This window comes from Oncorhynchus mykiss, chromosome 25 (assembly GCF_013265735.2).
Source record: "Oncorhynchus mykiss isolate Arlee chromosome 25, USDA_OmykA_1.1, whole genome shotgun sequence".
NCBI lineage: Eukaryota > Metazoa > Chordata > Actinopteri > Salmoniformes > Salmonidae > Oncorhynchus > Oncorhynchus mykiss.
In genome coordinates this window covers 42024580-42044062 of record NC_048589.1, presented here as the reverse complement: position 1 = coordinate 42044062, position 19483 = coordinate 42024580, and the positions used below count along the sequence as shown (strand labels likewise).

The 19483-nt window shown below is 44.6% G+C and overlaps 1 protein-coding gene and 1 pseudogene across 1 annotated transcript; both read left to right on the top strand.

Annotated features, from left to right (window-relative positions):
* On the top strand, window positions 1-4595 carry LOC118944274 (annotated as a pseudogene).
* Window positions 4596-6347: 1752 nt separating this feature from the next.
* LOC110505967 (protein cornichon homolog 1) lies at window positions 6348-18036 on the top strand. Its single transcript, XM_021585439.2, has 5 exons — window positions 6348-6527; window positions 8644-8712; window positions 15149-15261; window positions 15783-15926; window positions 17583-18036. Exons 1-5 carry the CDS (start codon window positions 6447-6449, stop codon window positions 17608-17610), a joined length of 435 nt encoding a protein of 144 aa, XP_021441114.1. The 5' UTR covers window positions 6348-6446; the 3' UTR covers window positions 17611-18036.
* Window positions 18037-19483: the final 1447 nt, after the last annotated feature.

Sequence of the window (19483 nt, the reverse complement as noted above, 5' to 3'; positions counted from 1 at the left end):
ATGGAGCAATCTGATATCGTCACCAAGGTCAGTTGTTGACGAGCCGCAGACATCGCTCAATTCCTTCCCAGCACCAACCAGCAGCTGCTCCCTGAGGTCGTCAGCTACAACGAAGTGTTTTGCAAAACGGGCACAGAGACGACAACACTAAAAGAGGTACTACGACAGGTCAGCTAGACCGCTGCCACCACTGAATGAACGGAGAGTCGGGCTAGAATCCAGGAGGCCTCTGGGAACCAGCAGTCGTCATCCAACCAGGTGACACCTGAACGTTCCTTTTCACGTCCGCACCGCAGAAGGATCGTCGTCACCTACTGAACAAAAGAAAAACACACAGTGACGGGATTAACTGTTCTCCCTGAAAGAGAATGTGATGGACTGAACAACACAACACACACACACCATGCTTACGCGAAAACACCACAACAAATGTTAACTGACACCGAAGCATGCTCAGCTTCATACCACACAAGGCCAGGAAGAGAGGTCAAGCCCAGAACTGTCCTAGACCTGTTAAATGTCAACGGGTGTAGGTGGATCGCTCCCCTGAAAGAGTTCCAGCCTGTAAACTGGTTATTAAACAGTTGAACTTTGAGAAGCTTTGATATTGCATGTCTTTCAAATGTTGTCATGGCTACGGTGAAATGCAGAGTTGCTGAGAAATCTTGGTACTAAAACATTGTTTCAGAGTCTGTTATGTTGACGCGGTACGTAATTGGTACAGTATACAAGAAGAGGACCAGAAGAAGACTGGCCACCCCTCAGAGTCTGGTTCCTCTCTAGGTTTCTTCCTAGGTTTTTGGCCTTTTCTAGGGAGTTTTTCCTAGCCACTGTGTTTCTACATCTGCATTGCTTGTTGTTTTGGGGGTTTTAGGCTGGGGTTTCTGTACAGCACTTTGAGATATCAGCTGATGTAAGATGGGCTTTATAAATACATTTGATTTAACATGGTTACCTACCTTGAGTTCATACTACAGAGCATGTATTCAAATAAAATGTTTGAAAATATGTAGAACATTTTTATAAATTTTTTTGTTTGTTTTTTCAAGTAATAAGGGGGATGTAATATTCATGTGCGTTAACATACTGTATTGTAATTGGTTCGCGTTCTAATGTCATATACTGTGCTGTGATTTGTTGAGACCACCCAGGCCGTGAGGTCATTGCAGTTGATCGTTGCCGGAGACACATGACAGTCAGGGAAAACACTTTAAATTGCTATGGATTGAAAATGAAGATGGCCAATCCCTAAACCAAATCAATTTTAAAAATATATAATTTTAGCAAATTTAACTCTCTTACTTGTTTTTCTAAAAAAAATATTCGATTAGTAATATGATTAAGCAATACCTGTTGATTTGCTGTTCACAGTACATAGTATCTGTACTGTGAACAGCAAATCAACATCCCCCCTGAACTACCAGACATTCTCAAACAGTTCACCAAAGCTGCAATCAGAACCCAACCCCATGACATACTACAGTGGTCTGCAGCGTACTTCTCTGCCCTGTCCAAAGAAGACACTCTGCCCTGTCCAAAGGAGACACTCTGCCCTCTCCAAAGGAGGCACTATGCCCTGTCCAAAGGAGACACTCTGCCCTGTCCAAAGGAGACACTCTGCCCTGTCCAAAGGGGACACTCTGCCCTGTCCAAAGGAGACAATCTGCCCTGTCCAAAGGAGACACTCTGCCCTGTCCAAAGGAGACACTCTGCCGTGTCCAAAGGAGACACTCTGCCCTGTCCAAAGGAGACACTATGCCCTGTCCAAAGGAGACACACTGCCCTGTCCAAAGGACACACTCTGCCCTGTCCAAAGGAGACACTCTGCCCTGTCCAAAGGAGACACTCTGCCCTGTCCAAAGGAGACACGCTGCCCTATCCAAAGGAGACACTCTGCCCTGTCCAAAGGAGAAATGCTGCCCTGTCCAAAGGAGACACTCTGCCCTGTTCAAAGGAGACACGCTGCCCTGTCCAAAGGAGACACTCTGCCCTGTCCAAAGAAGACACTCTGCCCTGTCCAAAGGAGACACTCTACCCTGTCCAAAGGAGACACTCTGCCCGGCCAAAGATAGGCTGGAGATGCCCGTTGCCACACAGAAGACTGATACCGGATTGACACCAGGCCTGCTGAAGGTCCTACACAAACAGCTAGCCCTTAAGGAGACGATCAGTAAAGAGGAGAAGCAGCAGAAGAGGAAGTGTCTGTGTCTTCCCTCAGAGCAGCTGGACACTCTGCTGGCCCTGGGGAACTTCAACGACAACATCCACCGGATGCACTTCTTCCCTCTGGGAGGGGCCATCATCAGTGCCCTGAGGTATGTGTGTGAGATCCTGACGGGGAATGAGATGGGTGGAACGGAGAGAGGATCCCCTCTGATTCGTTCGTAGGGCTGTACACTTACCTGGCCCACCTGGATGGAGAGATCCCCCAGTACCAGATAAGACAGCTCCATAAGTAGCCTGCAGGAGTCTATCACCAAGCAGAATGGGATGATTCAACTGGCAAAAAAACAACTGCAAAAAAAAATATATGATAATAGGAGAGATTGAGGGAGAGACGAAAAGGACAGGAAAGAACAGGAAGAAACAGAGAGTAGCAGGAAGGAACTGACTTTACTACTTATTCTACAAATAAATTGTATTCTCTAAAAAAAAAAAAAAATGTTTTTTTTAAGTCAGAGTATGTTTTAGTATTTTCTCGTTAATACCTGCGTTCTGTTTTGTATGATGTAACAATGTAAATTGTTGATCTGTATTTTGAATGAAAAAATAAATACCCCCCCCCCCAAAAAAAAAACACATGGCAGTTAAATAGCTAATAAAGGGCTACATTTTATTATTTTGTACAAAGACTGTGAAACAAGACACTTAGCCGTCATCTCTGTGGTCAAAAACTCAGTTAAGAAAGCAGTCAAGCTGTGATTGGAACAAAAACCTGACCAATGGCGTTTCAATAGACTGCTACAGGCTATGTTCATTGGCTTGGATTTTTCCCTGTTTTATATAATTATAGTAAGCAGTTGCGAGAGCAACATTTTATTTTGGAGAGCAAAATGGAAAATTGTTGTGAGAGGCAGAGGAGACAGCCGTGTTTGTGAGAGTGCAGTCATTTCTGAGTCTGGACATGGAGTACAAGCATTTCGCTACACTCGCATTAACATCTGCTAACCATGTGTATGTGTCCAATAAAATTTGATTTAGTTCGTATTTCTTGAGGGGAACAAAAATCTCTGCTCTCGGATTAATTTACTGCGCGCGGCACTGCAGTTCTGCTCGTTCAAAATCACGCTCACAAACCCTCACGTTTAATTTGCACGCATCACGCTGGCCTGCGCTCCTCTGCTCGCTCGACCACAATTCGTCTCAATTCAATTTAAGGGGCTTTATTGGCATGGGAAACATTGCCAAAGCAAGGGAAATAGATCAACAAAAGGGATATAAACAATTAAAAAATTAACAGTAAACATTACACAAAAGTTCCAAAAGAATGAAGACATTTCAAACGTCATTAAGTCTAATTTTCCCCTGTTTTGTAACGATGCGCAAATAGTTAAAATAAATAAATAAGGTTTGTATTTACAATGGTGTTTGTTCTTCACTGGCTGCCCTTTGGTGGCAACGGGTCACACATATTGCTGCTGTGACGGCACACTGTGGTATTTCACCCGATAGAATTTATTAAAATTGGATTTGTTTTTTATGGGTCTGTGTAATGTGTAGCATTGGGGAAAGTAGTGGTATGTGTTAATTGTAAGGGTGCCCATGGGGCTGTGGATCAGAAATGTCCCGTGGGAGAGAGAGGCAGGTTGAGGTTTCCAGGGTTAGAGTAGTGCAGAAGTTGACCTATGCTGAGGAAGATGGGTCAAAGGGGAGGGATCCTGAGAGGAGAGGTGTGACTAGTAGATCTGTACCAGAACAGAGGGAGGGATCCTGAGAGGAGAGGTGTGACTAGTAGATCTGTACCAGAACAGAGGGAGGGATCCTGAGAGGAGAGGTGTGACTAGTAGATCTGTACCAGAACAGAGGGAGGGATCCTGAGAGGAGGGGTGTGACTAGTAGATCTGTACCAGAACAGAGGGAGGGATCCTGAGAGGAGAGGTGTGACAAGTAGATCTGTACCAGAACAGAGGGAGGGATCCTGAGAGGAGAGGTGTGACTAGTAGATCTGTACCAGAACAGAGGGAGGGATCCTGAGAGGAGAGGTGTGACAAGTAGATCTGTACCAGAACAGAGGGAGTGGTCCTGAGAGGAGAGGTGTGACTAGTAGATCTGTACCAGAACAGAGCGATAAACCAACAAGTGATATATGTTTCAGTAAGATTGGATTTATAGCATTTATAGCAATGGTTATCAACTGTACTGCAGGGATGGAACGTAAGTTGCAGAAAATGGAGGTTGGGAAAGGGGGATACCTAGTCAGTTGTCCAACTGAATGTATTCATCTGAAATGTGTCTTCTGCATTTAACCCTCTGAATCAGAGGTTGTGGTGGCAGCTACAGAGAGGTATTTGAGTGTGTGAGACTTGACATCAGAAGAGTTACAGGGTGTGTTAAGTGGTGGTGTCCCGTCCTTTCAGGTTGTTGGCCTGAAGTAGGACTAAATATATTTAAATAGTGGAGTAGGGTGGTGTTATTTTGTATTATTTTAGTTATTATTATAATTTTTTTTTAAAGGTGTGAGGGTTGTGTTTAGTGTCACAGTCTATCAGGCCTTCGACGACTGGAATTGCCCACCCCTGTGTTAGATGGTAGACACAGGTAACTTCCACAAAGATGTGAACGATCTGAGAGACAAGGCAAGAAGGGCATTCTATGCCATCAAAAGGAACATACATTTCAACATACCAATTAGGATTTGGCTAAAAGTACTTGAATCAGTCATAGAGCCCATTGCCCTTTATGGTTGTGAGGTCTGGGGTCCGCTCACCAACCAAGACTTCACAAAATGGGACAAACACCAAATTGAGACTCTGCATGCAGAATTCTGCAAAACTATCCTCAGTGTACGACGTAGAACACCAAATAATGCATGCAGAGCAGAATTAGGCCGATACCCACTAATTATCAAAATACAGAAAAGAGCCGTTAAATTCTATAACCACCTAAAAGGAAGCGATTCCCAAACCTTCCATAACAAAGCCATCACCTACAGAGAGATGAACCTGGAGAAGAGGCCCCTAAAGCAAGCTGGTCCTGGGGCTCTGTTCACAAACACAAACACACCCTACAGAGCCCCAGGGCAACAGCACAATTAGACCCAACCAAATCATGAGAAAACAAAAAGATAATTACTTGACACATTGGAAAGAATTAACAAAAAAACAGAGCAAACTAGAATGCTATTTGGCCCTACACAGAGAGTACACAGCGGCAGAATACCTGACCACTGTGACTGACCCAAAATTAAGGAAAGCTTTGACTATGTACAGACTCAGTGAGCATAGCCTTGCTATTGAGAAAGGCCGCCGTAGGCAGACATGGCTCTCAAGAGAAGACAGGTTATGTGCTCACTGCCCACAAAATGAGGTGGAAACTGAGCTGCACTTCCTAACCTCCTGCCCAATGTATGACCATATTAGAGAGACATATTTCCCTCAGATTACACAGATCCACAAAGAATTTGAAAACAAATCCAATTTTGATAAACTCCCATATCTACTGGGTGAAATTCCACAGTGTGCCATCACAGCAGCAAGATTTGTGACCTGTTGCCACAAGAAAAGGGCAACCAGTGAAGAACAAACACCATTGTAAATACAACCCATATTTATGCTTATTTATTTTATCTTGTGTCCTTTAACCATTTGTACATTGTTAAAACACTGTATATATATATAATACAATACATTTGTAATGTCTTTATTGTTTTGAAACTTCTGTTTGTGTAATGTTTACTGTTAATTTGTATGGTTTATTTCACTTTATATATTCACTTTATATATTATCTACCTCACTTGCTTTGGCAATGTTAACACGTTTCCCATGCCAATAAAGCCCCTTGAATTGAATTGGTAGGGGTTTTATTTTTCAAGCAAAGTGTAATGGAGTTGTACTCCCAGTCTAGTAGGTGGCGGTAATGTAACATTCATTGGATGCCAACCGCCGTTAAACCTCATCGAAGAAGAACTGCGAATTTGAAAAACTAAAAGTAAAATCAGGAAATCTGTGATTATCAGGTCGGAACTCCAGTTTATAAACTTGAAATTCCGAGTTGGATGACCGTTCAAAAAAATATCCCCCCCCTCCCGTTGGAGCTCGTTTCTTCCCGAGTACCCAGTTGTCTTGGAACGACTGAGGTCAGAGATGCCCGAGTTCCCAGTTGTTTTGAACGCAGCATCCTTTTTTTCCACCCTTGTCTGCGTTCTGTAGTTTCTCGCTTCCCTCTAGAAGGCAACGGGTGACAGTTCTCTGTGGTTATAGATATCAGCCAGCAAAGCAACACAAACATGGCGTTCACATTCGCGGCCTTTTGTTACATGCTTGCGCTATTGCTTACGGCCGCTCTCATTTTCTTCGCTATTTGGCATGTAAGTAGCTATATTGGTATCATAATCAAATAGTATGACTTGAACTATAGTGATGTAGCTAGGCAACATAGATAACCAACGTTTTGCAAGCAACCATTTGCAAACAGGCTTGTCATTCGTTAGTTTAATAACTAACCAAGAATGAATGGCACCGTACATCCGTGCTGTTTGACCGAAAAGACCGAGTCGTTTTGTTTTCATTCGCTATCAAATAATATCTGGCCTACCTTTTCTAATCAAACCTTTTTGTTAAACTCCGAATTTAAACGTCAGCCAGCTAGTAAACTATATCGACATCCGTTAACGTTACCAGAGCTGGCTAAATGGTAACGCTATTAGTTTATACTAGCTAGGTAACTAATTATACTGAACAAAAATTATAAACGCAACAATTAACGATTTTAATGAGTTACAGTTCATATAAGGAAATCTCTTATTGAAATAAATCCACTATATGGCCTTAATCGCAGCCAATACGCCCAGCCAATCAGAATGAGTTTTCCCCCCACTAAAGAGGGCTTATATACTAATACTCAGTTCCATCAGCTCTCCCGGTGGCTTGTCAGACGAACCCGGATGTGGAGGTCCTGGGCAGGCGTGGTAACACGTGGTCTGCTGTTTTGACAAAGATTGGACATACTGCCAAATTCTCTAAAACGATGGAGGTGGCTTATGGTAGAGAAATGATCTGGTGGACATTCCTGCAGTCAGCATGCCAGTTGCACTCTCCCTCAATTTGAGACATCTGTGTCATTGATGTGACAAAACTGCACATTTTAGTGGCCTTTTATTGTCCCCAGCACAAGGTAACATCTGTGTAATGATCATGCTGTTGAATCCGCTTCTTGATAGGCCACACCTGTCAGGTGGATGGATTATTTTTTTTAGCAAAGGAGAAATGCTCACTAACAGGGATGTCAACAAATTTGTGCAGAAAATGAGAGAAATAAGCTTTTTGTGTGTATGGAACATTTATGGGATATTTTATTTCAGCTCAGGGACCAACACTTTGGGTTTCTATTTTTTGTTCGGTGTAGTTAACATTAGCTTCCTACATTTCAAACGGGTGAACACGGTAGTTGACTAGCAAACTAAACTAGCTAGTTTATGCAGTAATGAACCGGGACCTCGTTGTTAGGTGATGGAAATCATCTGATTTGATTGCTGTCATTCTCTGTCATGTTTCCTTTTTTTGGCCCAGTCATCTATATTCTAACCTTTCAATTCTACTTAGATATTTTCGATCCCTTTGAATTGTCCCATTAGCTAAACACTTACTGTGTTTGGATTCCATTTCCTAGTCCCCAGACTCGCATAATGTTGTTGGCCCATAACACTGTACCCAAACAGTCCACACGCGTGCGCAAATAGATTTTTGTCCTCCCACACCAAATGTTATCAGGAAAATATCAAAACAAACTCTGAACCAATTGTATTAATTTGGGGACAGGTCGAAAAGCATTAAACATTTATGGCAATTTAAACTAGCTAGCTAATGTGTCCTATTGAGCTAGCTTGAGGTTGCTAGCTAATTTGTCCTGGGATATAAACGTTGAGTTGTTTACATACTCCTACAATTAATCCACATACAAAACGATCAACCAAATCGTTTCTAGTCGTCTCCTTCTGGTCTTTTTTCCATATGGCGATTGGCATCTCAGTTACCATGACGACTGACCAAACTCAGCCACGTGGGTGATTTGAAAGATAGTTAATCTGCTTCTGTAAACCAATGAGGAGATGGGAGAGGCAGGACTTGCACCTCGTTCAACGTCACACATAGAACTGACTTTAGCGCTTGGCAACGCAGACCGTCTTTGGCTCGCGTGAGCAGTGTGGGTGCAATAATTGAATAACTTATGTTTACATTTATTTTGCAACGCTGGTGCGGTCAGCATGTTATGCTTGTTGTACCAGCCATTGTTGTAGGCAAGTTGTACCGGAGGACATTGAAATAATAAATAGGAGGATATGTATTCTCTATGAAAGACAACAGCTGTCCCTCATTGCATATGGCCAACATTGTTCCAGGACATTTGCAATCTGCAGCCTTTGTTTTTGTTCAATGGAAGAAGTAATTTACTTACACAGGCACATGTTCTCTCTTTCTCTCCAGATCATCGCATTTGATGAACTGAAGACTGATTACAAGAATCCCATAGACCAATGTAACACATTAAATCCGGTAGGTATAGACTTAATGGTTGCAGGTGACATCTTTCTCCTGACTTCATCGACTGCATACTGATCTGATTTCTACAATATGTGCGGTCAGGCTGGATGAGGTTACGGCCTAGCGGTCAGGCTGGATGAGGTTGCGGTCAGGCTGGGTGAGGTTGCAACCTGGCGGTCAGAATGGATGAGGTTACGGTCAGGCTGGGTGAGGTTGCAGCCTGGCGGTCAGGCTGGATGAGGTTGCGGTCAGGCTGGATGAGGTTACGGTCAGGCTGGGTGAGGTTGCAGCCTGGCGGTCAGGCTGGATGAGGTTACGGTCAGGCTGGATGAAGTTGCGGTCAGGCTGGATGAGGTTACGGCCTGACGGTCAGGCTGGATGAGGCTACGGTCAGGCTGGATGAGGTTGTGGCCTGGTGGTCAGGCTGGACGAGGTTGCGGTCAGGCTGGACGAGGTTGCGGTCAGGCTGGACGAGGTTGCGGTCAGGCTGGATGAGGTTATGGCCTGGCGGTCAGGCTGGATGAGGTTACGGTCAGGCTGGATGAGGTTGTGGCCTGGCGGTCAGGCTGGATGAGGTTGCGGTCAGGCTGGATGAGGTTGCGGTCAGGCTGGATGAGGTTGCGGTCAGGCTGGATGAGGTTACGGCCTGGCGGTCAGGCTGGATGAGGTTACGGTCAGGCTGGATGAGGTTGCGGTCAGGCTGGATGAGGTTACGGCCTGGCGGTCAGGCTGGATGAGGTTACGGTCAGGCTGGATGAGGTTACGGTCAGGCTGGACGAGGTTATGGCCTGGCGGTCAGGCTGGATGAGGTTACGGTCAGGCTGGATGAGGTTGTGGCCTGGCGGTCAGGCTGGATGAGGTTGCGGTCAGGCTGGATGAGGTTGCGGTCAGGCTGGATGAGGTTACGGCCTGGCGGTCAGGCTGGATGAGGTTACGGTCAGGCTGGATGAGGTTGTGGCCTGGCGGTCAGGCTGGATGAGGTTACGGTCAGGCTGGACGAGGTTGCGGTCCGGCTGGATGAGGTTGCGGTCCGGCTGGATGAGGTTGCGGTCAGGCTGGATGAGGTTGCGGTCAGGCTGGATGAGGTTGCGGCCTGGCGGTCAGGCTGGATGAGGTTACGGTCAGGCTGGGTGAGGTTACGGTCAGGCTGGGTGAGGTTGCAGCCTGGCGGTCAGGCTGGGTGAGGTTGCAGCCTGGCGGTCAGGCTGGATGAGGTTGCGTTCAGGCTGGATGAGGTTGCGTTCAGGCTGGATGAGGTTGCGGTCAGGCTGGATGAGGTTGCGGTCAGGCTGGATGAGGTTGCGGTCAGGCTGGATGAGGTTGCGGCCTGGTTTTCAGGCTGGATGAGGTTGCGGTCAGGCTGGATGAGGTTGCGGTCAGGCTGGATGAGGTTACGGCCTGGCGGTCAGGCTGGATGAGGTTACGGTCAGGCTGGATGAGGTTACGGCCTGGCGGTCAGGCTGAATGAGGTTGCGGTCAGGCTGGATGAGGTTGCGGTCATCCTGCTAGGCCGGTCAGGCTGGATGAGGTTAGTCAGGCTGGATGAGGCGGTCAGGCTGGATGAGGTTGCGGTCAGGCTGGACGAGGTTGCGGTCAGGCTGGATGAGGTTACGGCCTGGCGGTCAGGCTGGATGAGGTTACGGTCAGGCTGGATGAGGTTGTGGCCTGGCGGTCAGGCTGGATGAGGTTACGGTCAGGCTGGATGAGGTTGCAGTCAGGCTGGATGAGGTTACGGCCTGGCGGTCAGGCTGGATGAGGTTGCGGTCAGGCTGGATGAGGTTACGGCCTGGCGGTCAGGCTGGATGAGGTTGCGATCAGGCTGAATGAGGTTGCGGTCATCCGGCTAGGCCGGTCAGGCGGGATGAGGTTAGTCAGGCTGGATGAGGTTACGGCCTGGCGGTCAGGCTGGATGAGGTTACGGTCAGGCTGGATGAGGTTACGGCCTGGCGGTCAGGCTGGATGAGGTTACGGCCTGGCGGTCAGGCTGGATGAGGTTACGGTCAGGCTGGATGAGGTTGCGGTCAGGCTGGATGAGGTTACGGTCTGGCGATCAGGCTGGATGAGGTTACGGCCTGGCGGTCAGGCTGGATGAGGTTACGGTCAGGCGGTCAGGCTGGATGAGGTTGCGGTCAGGCTGGATGAGGTTGCGGTCAGGCTGGATGAGGTTGCGGTCAGGCTGGATGAGGTTACGGCCTGGCGGTCAGGCTGGATGAGGTTACGGTCAGGCTGGATGAGGTTGCGGCCTGGCGGTCAGGCTGGATGAGGTTGCGGTCCGGCTGGATGAGGTTGCGGTCTGGCTGGATGAGGTTGCGGTCTGGCTGGATGAGGTTGCGGTCTGGCTGGATGAGGTTGCGGTCTGGCTGGATGAGGTTGCGGTCCGGCTGGATGAGGTTGCGGTCCGGCTGGATAAGGTTGCGGCCTGGCGGTCAGGCTGGATGAGGTTACGGCTGGATGGATGAGGTTACGGCCTGACGGTCCGGCTGCATGAGGTTACGGCTGGATGGATGAGGTTACGGCCTGACGGTCAGGCTGGATGAGGTTGCGGCCTGGCGGTCAGGCTGGATGAGTTTGCGGTCCGGCTGGATGAGGTTACGGTTAGGCTGGATGAGGTTGCGGTCAGGCTGGATGAGGTTATGGCCTGGCGGTCAGGCTGGATGGCTTCCTGTGCTGCACTGTTGTTAATCTATGGTGATCTTGTCAGCTGTCAAGGGGGGGGACACACAGTCATGTGTACAACATGTCTCAATGTCACTACGTTGCATTACTTCCTGTGTCTGTGTGTGTGTCTGTCTGTGTGTGTGTGTGTCTGTCTGTGTATGTCTGTCTGTGTATGTGTGTGTGTGTGCCCAGCGTGTTTTCCCCATGAGATCTTTAATGATTAGAGAGGACAGTATAGCTTTGTAGGGTAGACGAGAGTTTCAACCCGTTCTACCAGACTTGTATGTTTCCATGTATGTAGAGGGCTCGTCATGGTTTTTTTCTTCGTTTCATACTTTAAACAATGTTGAAACATCAAAGTGTAATGAAAGTTGGGGGTGAAGATTAAATCATTTTAAGAGGAATCTATTTTCAAGCTGCGCTGAAATGTATTTGGGGACACATTTATATTCTAAACATTAAGCCTGCATCCCTATGAGCTCTGGTCTAAAGTAGTGCACTATATAGGGAATAGGGTGCCATAGGGCTCTGGTCTAAAGTAGTACACTATATAGGGAATAGGGTTCCATAGGGCTCTGGTCTAAAGTAGTGCACTATATAGGGAATAGGGTTCCATAGGGCTCTGGTCTAAAGTAGTGCACTATATAGGGAATAGGGTTCCATAGGGCTCTGGTCTAAAGTAGTGCACTATATAGGGAATAGGGTTCCATAGGGATTATGTAGGAGGACTGAGATTATGTAGGAGGACTGAGATTATGTAGGAGGACTGAGATTATGTAGGAGGACTGAGATTATGTAGGAGGATTGAGATGCTCAGTTCTAGTTTCTTTAGAGGACATTCTACTCCAAAATGAATGACAGTAAAATTATGCTGATGCCATATAAAATATAATTTTCACCTCCAGAAATGAGCCCAATAACATATTGATAAAATGTTTTGTACAAATAATTTTAACATATTGGACCATCCATTTAGCCTATGCATGGTCCATATTATTATTGACATGCCTAGTTTACTTTTATTGAAATAAAAAAAATGATTCGGTATGCTGTTAGCAATAAGCATTATCACCTATATAAATAAACAGGCTGAAATATGGGGTCGCCTGTCTGGTGGTTTAATCATTAGTAGCGAAGCAGGTCAGCTGGAAAACAAAAATCATCATGCGGGTGGAATGAAAACGCTTTCAACGTGTGGGTGTTGGCTCGTGGGTCACAACAATTATATTGCCGTTTGGAATCATTTTTAAATAAAATAAAAAAATACACTTTTTAAAAACGCAGGAGCTTGTTGCGAATTCCATTCTGTGAGCGGCGAGGCAGACACAAGTCTACCAGCATAGTGTGTAGTAGGGAATTGTCACTTGTGTGCTGCGAAAATATTCTACATTGTCGACGCGCAGGGTTTATGTTCTCTCTATGCATGTGAGAATACGACACGTTGCCAAGTTTACTTTCCTTGGATAGCCTAGCTTATGCTGACATGGCTAACGTAAGCCTAACCGGAGAAATAAAACGTTTCTGATAAGGGAATAGGCTACAACGTCCCGGTGGAAACGGGTGAGCGAGGACAACGCGGTAGATGGTTACGCAGCCTGCACAAAGTGCAAGCATGTAGGCTGATTTGTTTTCAATAATTGTTAATACGTCTAATACATTATTTTTTATGTCAATTAAGAAAAAAAAAACATTATTCGCAATAACGGCCTACACCGGTATAAACCCGGAAGACGCTGGGGCCAATTGTGCGCTGCACTATTGGACTCCCAATCATGGCCGGTTGTGATACAGCCTGACAGCGCCACAGCTAAATGACTTCAGCGGAAATGCTATTGGCCAGGGATCATAATGAATAGGGTTCCATTTGAGACGTAGACATACATCTAGTCTAGTGTAACATGACATCTACTATCACGTTTCAATGTAGCACTACTGTCTGTCTAGTAATGTTATGGAAGCTACTGTCTGTCTAGTAATGTTATGGAAGCTACTGTCTGTCTAGTAATGTTATGGAAGCTACTGTCTAGTAATGTTATGGAAGCTACTGTCTAGTAATGTTATGGAAGCTACTGTCTAGTAATGTTATGGAAGCTACTGTCTGTCTAGTAATGTTATGGAAGCTACTGTCTGTCTAGTAATGTTATGGTAGCTACTGTCTGTCTAGTAATGTTATGGAAGCTACTGTCTGTCTAGTAATGTTATGGAAGCTACTGTCTGTCTAGTAATGTTATGGAAGCTACTGTCTGTCTAGTAATGTTATGGAAGCTACTGTCTGTCTAGTAATGTTATGGAAGCTACTGTCTGTCTAGTAATGTTATGGAAGCTACTGTCTAGTAATGTTATGGTAGCTACTGTCTGTCTAGTAATGTTATGGAAGCTACTGTCTGTCTAATAATGTTATAGAAGCTACTGTCTAGTAATGTTATGGAAGCTACTGTCTGTCTAGTAATGTTATGGTAGCTACTGTCTGTCTAGTAATGTTATGGTAGCTACTGTCTGTCTAGTAATGTTATGGTAGCTACTGTCTGTCTAGTAATGTTATGGTAGCTACTGTCTGTCTAGTAATGTTATGGAAGCTACTGTCTGTCTAATAATGTTATAGAAGCTACTGTCTGTCTAGTAATGTTATGGAAGCTACTGTCTGTCTAGTAATGTTATGGAAGCTACTGTCTGTCTAGTAATGTTATGGAAGCTACTGTCTGTCTAGTAATGTTATGGAAGCTACTGTCTGTCTAGTAATGTTATGGAAGCTACTGTCTGTCTAGTAATGTTATGGAAGCTACTGTCTGTCTAGTAATGTTATGGAAGCTACTGTCTGTCTAGTAATGTTATGGAAGCTACTGTCTGTCTAGTAATGTTATGGAAGCTACTGTCTGTCTAGTAATGTTATGGTAGCTACTGTCTGTCTAGTAATGTTATGGAAGCTACTGTCTGTCTAGTAATGTTATGGAAGCTACTGTCTGTCTAGTAATGTTATGGAAGCTACTGTCTAGTAATGTTATGGAAGCTACTGTCTGTCTAGTAATGTTATGGAAGCTACTGTCTGTCTAGTAATGTTATGGAAGCTACTGTCTAGTAATGTTATGGAAGCTACTGTCTGTCTAGTAATGTTATGGAAGCTACTGTCTGTCTAGTAATGTTATGGTAGCTACTGTCTGTCTAGTAATGTTATGGTAGCTACTGTCTGTCTAGTAATGTTATGGAAGCTACTGTCTGTCTAGTAATGTTATAGAAGCTACTGTCTAGTAATGTTATGGAAGCTACTGTCTGTCTAGTAATGTTATGGAAGCTACTGTCTGTCTAGTAATGTTATGGTAGCTACTGTCTGTCTAGTAATGTTATGGAAGCTACTGTCTGTCTAGTAATGTTATAGTAGCTACTGTCTGTCTAGTAATGTTATGGAAGCTACTGTGTCTAGTAATGTTATGGAAGCTGTCACAAACGATATCAAGGGAATGTCTTAACAGTTTAGGTCTAAATTGTTCTGTTCCAATATCTATTTAATTCATGCACAGTGTGTCCTCTGTACTTTAACATTTTTGCTGTACAAAGGCAACAATCATTCTATGACCTAAAACAACATGCAAGTCTTGCGTACATTTGTCTCTGTCTCTAATTTCTACTGTATCTGTTTTCTGCATAGCAGTGAGTACATTTTCAGTCTCTGTATCTGTTTTCTACATAGCAGTGAGCACATTTGAGTGTATTTTCTTGAGGTCTGAAGGCAGCCGTCTGTGACTCCTGTCTCTGATCTTGTTGATATCACTGTGTTGTTTACATGTTCATGCAGCTGGTACTCCCGGAGTATCTCATCCATGTGTTCTTCTGCGTGATGTTCCTGTGTGCTGCTGAGTGGCTCACCCTTGGCCTCAACATGCCACTGCTGGCCTACCACGTCTGGAGGTACGTTCAAGGGGTTTTATATGTCACTTTAAGTAATGTACACATGGTATTTTTGTTTTGTCCCCCCCCCCCAGTACACACTTCCATTGAGAATATTCTAAACCTTATTTATATTTATTTCCGCTACACCATCCTATGGCAATTTTCATGGTTCATGATTCGTTAAAACCATGTAATGAATCTCAGCCAGGATGACAGATTTGTATTTCTCTTGGCTATACGCCACTTGCAATTCTGCAGTGTTGTTTCTACGGAAACCAATGTAATGGACTTAACCATGCTGACTACAGCTAAATGTGTCACATTTTCAATCAGGTTTGTGAGGAAACGTGTCCCTTGTTTCTATAAATAGATGTGTTTCTATGCAGGCACATACATACTATTTACCTTTAACAGATTCAAACCCTGTGGACCTTTTAAAAAATAAAATAGTCCCGCTGCCATGAACCAGCACGTTTCCTGGTTAATCATTTGTTGAAACACAGCAACTTGTGACTTCAATGTATCACGTTTCTCTGCAGGTATACGAGCAGGCCGGTGATGAGTGGTCCAGGCCTCTATGATCCAACTACGATCATGAACGCTGACGTCTTGGCCTACTGTCAAAAGGAGGGCTGGTGCAAACTGGCCTTCTACCTCCTCTCCTTCTTCTACTATCTCTATGGGTATGTTATTATCTCTACCTGCTCTCCTTCTTCTACTGTCTCTATGGGTATGTTATTATCTCTACCTCCTACTGTCTCTATGGGTATGTTATTATCTCTACCTTCTCTCCTTCTTCTACTATCTCTATGGGTATGTTATTATCTCTACCTCCTCTCCTTCTACTGTCTCTATGGGTATGTTATTATCTCTACCTCCTCTCCTTCTTCTACTATCTCTATGGGTATGTTCTTATCTCTACCTCCTCTCCTTCTTCTACTATCTCTATGGGTATGTTATTATCTCTACCTCCTCTTCTTCTACTGTCTCTATGGGTATGTTATCTCTACCTCCTCTCCTTCTACTGTGTCTATGGGTATGTTATTATCTCTACCTCCTCTCCTTCTACTGTGTCTCTATGGGTATGTTATTATCTCTACCTCCTCTCCTTCTTCTACTATCTCTATGGGTATGTTATTATCTCTACCTCCTCTCCTTCTACTGTGTCTCTATGGGTATGTTATTATCTCTACCTCCTCTCCTTCTACTGTGTCTCTATGGGTATGTTATTATCTCTACCTCCTCTCCTTCTACTATCTCTATGGGTATGTTATTATCTCTACCTCCTCTCCTTCTACTGTGTCTCTATGGTTATGTTATTATCTCTACCTCCTCTCCTTCTACTGTGTCTCTATGGGTATGTTATTATCTCTACCTCCTCTCCTTCTACTGTGTCTCTATGGGTATGTTATTATCTCTACCTCCTCTCCTACTGTGTCTCTATGGGTATGTTATTATCTCTACCTCCTCTCCTTCTACTGTGTCTCTATGGTTATGTTATTATCTCTACCTCCTCTCCTTCTACTGTGTCTCTATGGGTATGTTATTATCTCTACCTCCTCTCCTTCTACTGTGTCTCTATGGGTATGTTATTATCTCTACCTCCTCTCCTTCTACTGTGTCTCTATGGGTATGTTATTATCTCTACCTCCTCTCCTTCTACTGTGTCTCTATGGGTATGTTATTATCTCTACCTCCTCTCCTTCTACTGTGTCTCTATGGGTATGTTATTATCTCTACCTCCTCTCCTTCTTCTATCTCTATGGGTATGTTATTATCTCTACCTCCTCTCCTTCTTCTACTATCTCTATGGGTATGTTATTATCTCTACCTCCTCTCCTTCTGTCTCTATGGGTATGTTATCTACCTCCTCTCCTACTGTCTCTATGGGTATGTTATCTACCTCCTCTCCTTCTGTCTCTATGGGTATGTTATCTACCTCCTCTCCTACTGTCTCTATGGGTATGTTATTATCTCTACCTCCTCTCCTTCTGTCTCTATGGGTATGTTATCTACCTCCTCTCCTACTGTCTCTATGGGTATGTTATTATCTCTACCTCCTCTCCTTCTACTGTCTCTATGGGTATGTTATTATCTCTACCTACTCTCCTTCTTCTACTATCTCTATGGGTATGTTATTATCTCTACCTCCTCTCCTTCTGTCTCTATGGGTATGTTATCTACCTCCTCTCCTACTGTCTCTATGGGTATGAAAGCAATAACTGATCTGCCTTAAAGGCTGAGGTTTTTTTTGAGCTCATATCCTCTGTTTACCCGAAGTGTCTTAACGAATGGTTCAATGATGAGAATTTCCCCCTAAAGTGTTCTTTTTCTTACAGGATGATCTATGTGTTGGTGAGCTCTTAGAGGGGAAAGATCTGCATGTAGGAGATAAAACTGGTTTTAGTGGCCGCAGGAGAAGCTGAAGTGGGACCTGCTGCGAAGACCGACCACTCCATGATTCAAGATGGCTGCCGTTTTCAAGAGACTGGATTGACTCAACACCAACGCAGTGCAGAGCGCCATTTAATAAACGAAAACATTTCTCCCTTTTTTAAAAATGAATATTGTCGCAGCTGTCCTCTCGTTCAACAGTCAACACTAAATGCTTTTTGAGAGGAAGAATGACCGAACTCAGAATCATTATTTTCCATTATCTAATAATCCCAACAGATATTTGTGCCGATGTGCATCGTCAGTTTATAATATACAGACCACTCTGAATCTAACACTTTATTGACTATTAGGAAATGTGGATGTGAATTAGATGCCAAGCTTTTAAAATGTATTTAAGGTATGCGGGGGGGGGGGGGGGGGGGGGGGGGGGGTTAATTATAATTACATAGTAAAATGGTTTTCTTGTCCAGACACATTGAACACTTGAACTCACCTAAATGGGTAGAGTAGTCTTGATCACCGGGTGGAAAATGTGTTGCACAGACGAGGACAATCAGTATGTCTTATACTATTTGATATCGTTTTAGGTTTGCCATGCTTTCTGTCGTCTCATTCTACTTTCATAGCCCTTGTCAGTAGATGCTGTAGCAATCCCAAGAGATTTCTGATCATGAAAAGCTCCTTACGAGGAATACCTGTAATGAGCTCAAAGAAAAACAACTCCACAATGTTCCTTTAACCCCCCCCCCCCCCCATCTAAACAACCAACTCCATAAGTCAGTTCCCCCCCCATAATATTGTCAGTCCCCACCCCCCCATAATATTGTCAGTCCCCCCCATAATATTCAGTCCCCACCCCCCCATAATATTGTCAGCCCCCCCCCATAATATTGTCAGTCCCCACCACCCCCCCATAATATTGTCAGTCCCCCCCCCCCCATAATATTGTCATTCCCCCCCATAATATTCAGTCCCCACCACCCCCCCACAATATTGTCAGTCCCCACCACCCCCCCACAATATTGTCAGTCCCCACCACCCCCCCCACAATATTGTCAGTCCCCCCCCCCCCCCCCCCCCCACAATATTGTCATCTTAATCATGGTGGTGGGGGACTGACAATATTATGGGGGGGGGCCCCCATAATATTGTCAGTCGTCCCCCCCCCCCCCCCCCCATAATATTGTCAGTTCCCCCCCCCCCCCCACACAATATTGTCAGTCTCCACCACCATGATTAAGATGTTTTCTAGATTGAATGTTTCATAACCTGGCAGTGATGTTTTATTTTCCTCCAAGTCCTGGCAGATTTATCAGATTGTCCCCTTTTTGTATTTCCAAATGAAAGATTGTGGGTTAACTCTCTAAAAAAGATCAAGACTGTCTTCTGTGTTTACCTGTTTTCCCACCCTGTAAAGTCATCAGAGACGAGGTTGGCATGTGTGTTATACATCCATATATTCGGGGCTTTAACGTATTCAAACTAGAGTAGCTCATTTCACCTAGGGAATGACAACTTGAGGTATGAACCCAAATAAACCTACCCCCCACTATACTCTGTGTACCAGATTGGTTTGATTTTCCAGTGAGGTAGCTAGGGCTAACATGTTAGAGCTGCTGGATAGAAACTATTTCATTTAAATCTGAGTGGTATACTACATCATTTAGCAGACGCTAATTAATGGACATTGTATGTAGGGGTCGATCATTTTCCTTTAAGAAAAGTTTAAGTCTCATATTTCAATGTGGAATTTACTAACTTCAGAAGTATTTTTAAATCTAAAATTCACCGACCCCTGTAACAGTACAGCCTAAAAATGTACAAAGCGTGTTCTGCTCGCATG

Bases quoted from the DNA above. Each gene is read 5' to 3' on its own strand.
- LOC110505967 (XM_021585439.2), top strand. From the start codon at position 6,447: ATGGCGTTCACATTCGCGGCCTTTTGTTACATGCTTGCGCTATTGCTT. The intron at 6,528-8,643 runs GTAAGTAGCTAT...CTTTCTCTCCAG, and splicing joins TTTTCTTCGCTATTTGGCAT to ATCATCGCATTTGATGAACT. The intron at 15,262-15,782 runs GTACGTTCAAGG...GTTTCTCTGCAG, and splicing joins CTGGCCTACCACGTCTGGAG to GTATACGAGCAGGCCGGTGA.